A 9,973-nucleotide genomic window follows, 5' to 3' on the forward strand; every position below is an offset into this window, starting at 1 on the left:
TTTTTTTTTTTTAGTATTATTTCTGTAAAATTCACTTGCTATAGAGAGTTGTTATTTTTAATGGAAGTCTGTCATGAGTGTATCTCGATATTTGTGGTTTGAGAGCTCTCATTGGTCCTTGATGTTCTATGTTGACTTTTTGCCCCAGTGACTGCTTACTTGCTTTGATGATATTTTTCTCTGTAGCTTTAACCTGAATTCTCTCACAGCACAGTACCCAGGCTATTTACTTTCTCATTTGATGACTGCTTTGCATAGGTCCCTACAGACAGCCCAGCTGCCCATGTTTTATAAACCAGGCCTTTGCAGTGGGAATTGAAATGGTTCAGACAAGCAGGGGCACCAAGATGGAGTCAAACACAGAGGTCTTCATATTCCTGCTCCTCTGGATGTCTGGTGAGACATTAAAGAGTATTAGAATGTCATCAAAATAGTTCATTTGTAGAGTATCAGCTATTTACTATTGGAATCCAATAGTATGCAGGCAATGCTATTAGAAAAGGCATTTGATCTCAAAATTTGTATCAGGAACTCTTTGTGTGTATATGTGTATACTCATTGTCTATTTCTGATTGCAGGTGCTGAGGGAAACATTGTGATGACCCAGTCTCCCAAAGTCATGTCAACATCTGTAGGAGACAGGATCACCCTAAGCTGCAAGGCCAGTCAGAATGTGTATAACTATGTAAATTGGTATCAGCAGAAATCAGGGCAGCCTCCTAAACTACTGATCTACCGGGCATCCAATAGATACACTGGGGTCCCTGATCGCTTCACAGGCAGTGGATCTGGGACAGATTTCACTCTCAGCATCAGCAGTGTGCAGGCTGAAGACCTGGCAGATTACTACTGTCAGCAGAGTAGCAGCTATCCTCCCACAGTGCTTCAGCCTCCAACACAAACCTCCTTGAGAGTCTCATCAGCTGCCTGCACCACACTCCGCCCTGGGCCTGCACGCTTCCCCATTCTGCCTGAGATCTGCTATGCATGACTAATTGTTGCAACGTTCAGTAAAATGTTCATAACATGGTGGCTTCCATTCTTCCCTAGTGTTTGCAGCTGAGGTACTTACTGATAAAAAGAGAGAAGCTAAGTTAAGGGATTTAGATGTTGTTGTGTTGCACTGAGAGGATACAGTACAAGCAAAGAAGCATCAGTGAACTTTACAGTGTCATGTTGGCATTAGTTATCTCCACATTAAGCCTTTAGGTTATAATGAATCTGTATAAAATTTGAGAGAATTTCAAATCATTTACAAAGAATACAGAATTATGAGATTATTAACTTAGATTAAGATTCCACAAGCAATTGCTTTTTGAGCTGGGCAGTGTTTATCTTGCATTCAATTCCTTCAGAGTTGTTCATAGATTTATTATACAAGCTGCAAGGATTATATCCCTTTAAGAACTCTCAGTATTCATTCAGTATAATGGTTAGAGTATTTGTGCTAATAAGTCTTTGGAAATAGTAGGACCCATTTGCTGGTTTATGGGATCTTGGAGTATTTTATAGATTCAAATAGATGTACATATATCTGTCATTAAAAATAAAAAAAAAGAAAACAAAACAAACGAGGGACAATATGGCAGTGCCAGGAGAACACTGATTCTGAGGAGCAGGACAACATTTTCTGTACAGTCACCAAGAGACTGAACTCTGTGCCCTAAAACAACAGAGGTTGTGTTTCCCAGGTGAGAGGAAACCCCCACAGCATGGGAATCAGTCGGGTCCACTCTCAGGTCACCCAGCCAGAAACGGCAAGTGAGACCAGACCAGAGCCACATGCCTATGTATCCTGATCACCTTCCCAGGCTGAGCAGTGGGCACAAAAACACCAGAGAATAGTAGTCCCAGTAGCAAGAAAAACCCACAGGGAAGGAAGGCAATGGGACTGGCCATAGGTCACACAGTCTTTACCTGGAAAAGGTCCCGCAGACCAGCTGGTATGAGCTGCCATCACTGAACTGGACTCAATCTGCAAGCTCAGAGAGTTGTTGGACACCCAGCTCTCTGGCACAGACAGAGCTGTGCACCCCAGGGCAACAGAGACTGGGAGTCCTTGTTGGAGAAAGCCCCACAGGGAACGAAGGAAACAGTACTGACGTGGGTCACCCAGGCCTTACCTAGAAAAGGTCTTGCAGACTTGCAGGTACGAGCTGCCATCATCAAACTGGGCTCAAGTCATGAACCCAGAGAGTTGTTGCATCCCCAACTCACTGTCACAGACAGCTGTGCACCCAAGGGCAACAGAGACTGGGCGTCCCTGTTGGGAGTAAACCCCATAGGGAAGGAAGGAAACAGGGACTCGAATTATATCACCCAGTATATCCCTGGAAAAGATCATGCAGACTGGCCCAACCCAGGGACCTGTTGTGCACCAGAAAACTTGCTTTTACCAGTAGAACAGTACTCAACCTTCACAGATTACCGCTTGGGTACTAGGGCACAGAGCTCCAACCTCAGACCTACAAAAGACCAGGAACCCTGAGATCAACCCCCAGATATTGCTCCAAGGGGCAACCAGTTATGCATAACAAAACTGCCCAAACCACGGGACACACAGGTTACAGCATCAGCTCACTAAATTTACAGCAAGAAACCCAGAAACAGGGCAGCTGTCTCCAAGAATTCTCTGGATGAGAGGAGAACCCTCTCAAATAACAAGGACCACAGTTACCACTCAGGTCTCTATGTCTGAGGAGAGCTGTGGCAACTCCTGAAAAACACTGGCCATATAGTGGACTATACCCAGAAAGCTGAGGAGGCTTCCTTCAGGAAAAACCATCTTCCTGCCAAGGGGACTTTCTCAACCACAGGATTCCAGGAACCACTAGAAACTAACTCCAAACACCTAAGATAGCCCAATGGGTAGAGGCCAGCATAAAAGCTCAACCAAAAAAAGACAGAGCAAAAAGACAGAACCCAGATATCCAGGGGCGAGTAGCCCTAAACACTTCAACATAATTGAAATTCAAGAAGATGACTTAATATCTATGCTCATGAAGAGGATAAGAGAGGAAACAAACAAAATGCATAAAGACCTAGAGGAAGATGAACTCAAACAGATTATGACCATCTGTAAAGAAATAGAGGAAGATAAAGAAAAACAGATTATGGCCATCCATGAAGAAATACAAGGAGTTGCAGCCAAACATTTTGTGACGTTTAGAGAGGAAATACTAAAATCAATGAAAGAAATAAAAGAAACAGAGGATTGTTCAAACAGCTGACTGAATTGCAGGAAAAACAGGAAAATACAGTAAGACAGGTGAAGGAAATCAACAAAATGGCTGAATATCTGAAGATAGAATTGGAAAAATTAAAGAAAACACAAATGGAGGAAATTGGGGAGAGAAAGAACTTAGGGAAGAAAACAGGAACTACTGAGGTAAGCATAACCAATAGACTACAAGAGAAGGAAGAAAGAATCTCAGGTGTGGAAGATACAATGGAAAAAATCAAACTATCCATCAATAGGAAATTTTTAATCTAAAAAATTCCTGACACACACCATCCAAGAAGTTCAAGACTACATAAAAAGACAAAACCTAAAAAAAAAAAAAAAAAGATTCCCTCCTCCAAGGCCCAGAAAATATTTTCAACAAATTCACTAAAAAAATTTCCCAACTGAAAGGAGAGGCCAATAAGAATACAAGAGGCCTAGAGAACACCCAATGAATTAGACCAGAAAAGAAAATCCTCCTGCCACATAATAATCAAAACAGTAATTATACAGAACAAAGAAAAAACACTGAAAGCTGCAAGGGAAAAAGGCCAAGTAACATATAATGGCAAACCCATTTTAATCACACCTGACTTTTCAACAGAGACTATGAAAGCCAGAGGGCCTGGAGGGATATCAGGCAGACCCTAAGAGAACACCAACGTCAGCCTAGGCTACTATACCCAGCAAAACTCTCAGTCCTTATAGACATAGAAAACAAGACATTCAATGAAAAAAACAAATTTCAACAATACCTACACACAAATCCAGCATTACAGAAGATTCTAGAAGGGAAAATACAACCCAAAAAAACTAGCTACTTTCAAGAAAACACAGGAAATAATTAACCTCACTACAGTAAAACAAAAAGCAACCAAGCACACAAACTTATGACCACAGCCAACATCAATATCATAGGATCTACCAGCCACTGGTCATTAATCTTTCTCAACATCAATGGACTCAATTCTCCAATAAAAAAGACACAGATTAACAGAATTGACGCATAAACAAACCCTAGAAATCTGTTGCACACAAGAAACACACCTAAGTCACAAAGATAAATATTACCTGAGGATAAAGGGTTGGAAAACAGCTTTCCAAGCAAATAGACCCAAGAAGCAGGCAGGAGTAGCCATTCTAATATCTGATAAAATAGACTTTCCACCAAAATTAATCAAAAGAGATAAAGAAGGACACTTCATACCCATCAAGGGAAAATTCCACCAGGAAGACATCGCAATCCTGAACATCTATGCCCTAACGAAAAGGGCACACACATTTGTAAAAGAAACATTAATAAAATTTAAACTACACATAGATTCCCACACATTAATAGTGGGAGACTTTAACACTCCACTCTCAACAAAGGACAGGTCAACAAAACAAAAATTAAACATAGAAACAATGTCTCTAACAGATGTCATGAATAAAATGGACCTAACAGACATCTACAGAACCTTTTACCCAAACACAAAAGAAATTATCTTCTTCTCAGCACCTCTTGGAAACTTCTCCAAAATAGACTATATGGTTGGTCACAAAGCAAGCCTCAACAAATAGAAGAAGATTGAAATAATCCCTTGTATCTTGTCTGATCACCATGGAATAAAGCTGGACCTCAACAACAACAGAAACAGCAATAAGCCTACACACACATGGAAACTGAACAACTTACTACTAAATGACAGCTGGGTTAAGGAAGAAATCAAGAAAGAAATAAAAGATTTCCTAGAATTCAACGAAAATGAAGGCACAACATACCCAAACATGTGGGACACAATGAAAATAGTGCTAAGAGGAAAGTTCATAGCACTAAGTGCCTTCAAGAAGAAATTTGAGACAGCTCCTTCAAGCAACTTAATGGCTCACCTAAAATCCCTAGAAAAAGAAGAAGCAGTCGCACCAAACAGGTTTAGACGGCTGGAAATAATGAAGCTCAGGGGTGAAATCAATCAATTAGAAACAAATAAAACAATTCAAAGAATCAATGAAACCAAGAGCTGGTTCTTTGAGAAAATCAACAAGATAGACAAACCCTTAGCCAAGCAAACTAAAAGGCAGAGAGACACCATTTAAATCAACAAAATCAGAAATGATAAAGGAGACATAACTACAGACACTGAGAAAATCCAAACAATCATTAGGACTTACTTCAAAATCTATATGCCTCAAAATTTGAAAATCTAAATGAAGTGGACACTTTTCTTGATCGATTCCACTTACCAAAACTGAATCAAGACCAGATAAATCAATTAAATATTCCTATATCCCCCATGGAAATAGTAGCAGTCATCAAAAGTCTCCCATCCAAAAAAAGCCCAGGACCAGATGGTTTCAGTGTAGAATTTTACCAGACTTTCAAAGAAGATTGAGCTCCTCTTCTCTTCAAACTATTTCACAAAATAGAAACAGAAGGAACACACCAAACTCAATCTATGAAGCCACAGTCATATTGGAACCTAAAACTCACAAAGATCCAACAAAGAAAGAGAATTTCCAGCCAATTTTCCATATGAACATTGCTGCAAAAATACTCAACAAAATACTTGCAAACTGAATACAATATCACATCAAAGATATCATCCACTATGACCAAGTAGACTTCATCCCAGGTATGCAGGGGTGGTTCCATATACAGAAATCCATCAATGTGATCCACCATATTAACAAAATGAAAGAAAAAAAACCCCACATGATAATCTCCATAGATGCTGAAAAAACATTTGATAAAATCCAACATCCCTCTGTTTAGTTTTCTTTAACCTGGAGTGTTCTGCCAGCCTTTCTTTGCCTTTTCGTGATGCTGGTGTATTTTGACGAACACAGTACTTCAAAAAAGGAAAGCTGCAATCCTCATTTGAAGTTAACTTTTTCTTTCCTTATGATTACATTTGGGTTATATGTTCTAGGCAGGAATACATAAAAAATATTGAACAATACAATTTTTCCACGTTAAATATTAAACTGTAAAAATTCTTTCTACAAAAAAAATCCAACATCCATTCATGTTTAATGTATTGGAGAGATCAGGGATACAAGGCATATATCTAAACATAGTAAAGGCAATATAAAGCAAGCCTATAGCCAACATCAATCTAAACGGTGAGAAACTTAAAGCAATCCCACAGAAATCAGGGACAAGGCAAGGATGCCCACTTTCTCCTTATCTCTTCAACATTGTTCTTAAAGTCCTTGCTAGAGTAATAAGACAATTGAAGGATATCAAGTGGATACAAATTGGAAAGGAAGAAGTGAAATTATCACTATTTGAAGACGATATGATAGTATGAATGAGTGACCCCAAAAATTCTACCACAGAACTACTACAGATGATAAACACCTTCAGCAAAGTGGTTGGATACAAAATTAACTCCAAAAAATCAGGAGCCATTCTGTATACAAAAGTCAAAAGGGCTGAGAAAGAACTTGAAGAAACAACATCTGTCACAATAGCCACAAAGGACACAAAGTACCTTGGTGTAACCCTAACCAAGCAAGTCAAAGACTTGTATGAAAAAAAACTTCAAGTCTCTGAAGAAAGAATTAGAAGACAATATCAGAAGATGGAAAGATCTCCTATGCTCATGGCTTGGAAGGATTAACCTAGTAAAAATGGCCATCTTATCAAAGCAATCTACAGATTCAATGCAATTCCCATCAAATTACCAACACAATTTTTACAGACCTGGAAAGAAAAATTCTCAACTTCATATGGAATAACAAGAAACCCAGAATTGCTCAAACAATCCTCTACAATAAAAGATATTCTGGAGGTATCTCCACCCCTGTTGTTACGCTGTACTATAGAGCAACAGTAATAAAAACTGCATGAACTGGCATAGAAACAGAATGGTGGATCAATGGAACTGAAGAGAAGACCCAGAAATAAACCCATACACTTACGAACATCTTATTTTTGACAAACATGCCAAAACCATACAATGGAGAAAAGATATCATCTTCAACAAATGGTGCTGTTCTAACTGGATGTCTACATGTAGAAAAATGGAAATAGATCCACACTTATCACCCTACACAAAACTAAAATACGAGTGAATCACATACTTCAATATCAAACCAGACAAACTAAACTTGTTAGAAGAAAAAGTGGGGAAAAGCCTGGAACTCATTTGCACAGGAAACAACTTCCTGAATAGAACACCAACAGCTCAGGCTCTAAGAGCAGCAACCAATAAATGGACCTCATGAAACTGAAAATCTTCTGTAAAGCAAAGGACACTATCATCAAAACAAAACGACTGCCTATAGATTGGGAAAGAATCTTCACCAACCCTTTATCTGACAGAGGCTAATATCCAGTATATATAAAGAACTAAATAAGCCGAAAATCAACAAAACAAGTAATCCAATTAAAAAATGGAGAACAGAGTGAAACAGAGAATTCTCTGTAGAGGAATATAGAATGGCAGAGAAACACTTAAAGAAATGCTCATCCTCATTAGCCACCAGGGAAATTCAAATCAGAATGACCCTGAGATTTCACCTTACACCCATTAGAATGGCCAAGACGAAAATCTCAAGTGACAACACATGCTGGGGAGGATGTGGAGAAAGGCAAACCCTCCTCCACTGCTGGTGGGAATATAAAATTTTATAACCACTCTGGAAATCCATCTGGTACTTTCTCAGACAACTAGGAATAGTGCTTCCTGAAGATCCAGCCATACCACTTCTAGGCATATAGCCAAAAGAGGCTTAAGTACACAATAAGGACATTTACTCAACTATGTTTTTAGCAGCTTTATTTGTAATAGCCAGAAGCTCGAAACAATCCAGATTCCCCTCAACTGAAGAATGGATGCAGAAATTGTGGTATATCTACACAATGGAATATTACTCAGTTATGAAAAACAAGGAAATCATGAAATTTGCGGGTAAATGGTGAGAACTGGAATGGATCATCCTGAGTGAGCTGCTCCTGAAGCAGAAAGACACACATGGTATATACTCACTCATATAGACATAATATAGGATAAACCTACTAAAATCTGTACATCTAAAGAAACTAATCAAGAGGGAGGACCCTGACTAAAATGCTCAATCTCCACCCTGAAATGCAAAGAAGAATACATGAGAAGAAGAAGAAAACAGGAAATAAGTTAGGACCCTGTCACAGAGGGCCTCTGAAAGGCTCTGCCCTGCAGACTATCAAAGCAGATGCTGAGACTTATGGCCAACTGTTTTGCAGAGTGCATGGGATCTTATGAAAGAAGTGGGTCATGGTAAGATCTGGAGAGGACAGGAACTCCACAAAGAGAGCAATAGAATCAGAAAATTTGAACACAGCGGTCTTTCCAGAGACTCATACTCCAATCAAGTAACATGCATGGAGATAACCTAGAACCCCTGTACAGATGTAACCCTTGGCAGTTCAGTGTCCATGTGGATTCCATAGTAATGGGAAGAGGGACTTCTTCTTACATGAACTGATTAGTCTGTTCTTTAATGACCTCCCCCTGAGGGGCGAACAGCCTTATCAGGACACAGAAGATGATAATGCCTCCACTCTTGATGAGATCTGATAGACCAGGCTCAGAAGGAAGGAGAGGGGGCCCTCCTTTGTCAGTGGACTTGGGGAGGGGGTGAGAGAAGAAGGGGGGGAAAGGTGGGATTAGGAAGTGAGGAGGTAGTGGCTTATGGGGGGATATAGAGTGAATAAACTGTAATTAATGACTGTTTAAAAAAGAACAAAGAGCAGACATTCTTCTAACATAATTTAAAAGAAAGTTTCTCTTTGTTTAGTTTGATGTTGGCTATAGGCTTGCTGTATATTGCCTTTACTATGTTCAGGTTTGTGCCTTGTATACCTGATCTCTCCAATCCTTTAAACATGAATGGGTATTAGATTTTGTCAAAGGCTTTTTCAGTATCTAAGGAGATTATCAAGTGTTTTTTTTTTAAATTTCAGTTTTTTAATATGGAGGATCATATTGATGGATTTCTGTATATTGAACCACTCCTGCATACCTGGGATGGAGCCTTCTGGGTTATAGTGGATGATGTCTTTGATGTGTTTTTGGATTCAGTTTGCAAGAATTTTGTTGAGTATTTTTGCATCAATGTTCATAAGGGAGATTGGCCTTAAAGTTCCCCCCTTTTTTTTTTAGGTTTTTGTGAGTTTTAGGTTCCAAGGTGACTGTGGCTTCATAGAATGAGTTTGGTAGTATTTATTCTGTTTCTATTTTGTGGTATAGTTTGAAGAGTATTGATGTTACCTCTTCTTTGAAGGTCTGGTAGAATTTTGTGCTGAAACCATTTGATCTTTGGAGACTTTTGATGACTGCTTCTTTTTTCTTAGGTGATGTTGGATTATTTTATTGATTTACCTAATTTTGTTTCACATTGGTAAGTAAAATCTGTCAAGAAAAGTTTCATTTTATTTAGATTTTGAAATTTTGTGGCATATAGGTTTTTGAAGTAAGACCCAATGATAGTCTAGATTTCCTCAGTGTCTGTTGTTATCTGACCTTTTAATTTTGATTCTGTTGATTTGGATTTTTTCTCTCTGCCTTTTAGTTTGTTTGGCTAAGGGTTTGTCTGTCTTGTTGATTTCTCAAAGTACCAGCTCTTGATTTCATTGATTCTTTGAATTGGTTTCTTTGTTTCTAATTGATTGATTTCAGCACTGAGTTTGATTATTTCCAGCTGTCTGCTCCTTTTGGATGTGTCTGCTTCTTTTTTTTTTCTAGGGCTTTTAGGTGAGCCATTAAGTTGCTTGAATGAGAT

At 38.9% G+C, this 9,973-nt stretch overlaps 1 gene segment (V, D, J or C); it reads left to right on the plus strand.

Moving 5' to 3' along the window:
* Nucleotides 1–314: 314 nt before the first annotated feature.
* On the plus strand, nt 315–991 carry LOC110566536 (Ig kappa chain V-V region MOPC 21-like). The segment is given in 2 exon segments: nt 315–396; nt 579–991. Coding segments are annotated over 2 exon segments (489 nt in total).
* The last annotated feature ends 8,982 nt before the right edge of the window (nt 992–9,973 follow it).

This window comes from Meriones unguiculatus, chromosome 5 (genome assembly GCF_030254825.1).
Source record: "Meriones unguiculatus strain TT.TT164.6M chromosome 5, Bangor_MerUng_6.1, whole genome shotgun sequence".
NCBI lineage: Eukaryota > Metazoa > Chordata > Mammalia > Rodentia > Muridae > Meriones > Meriones unguiculatus.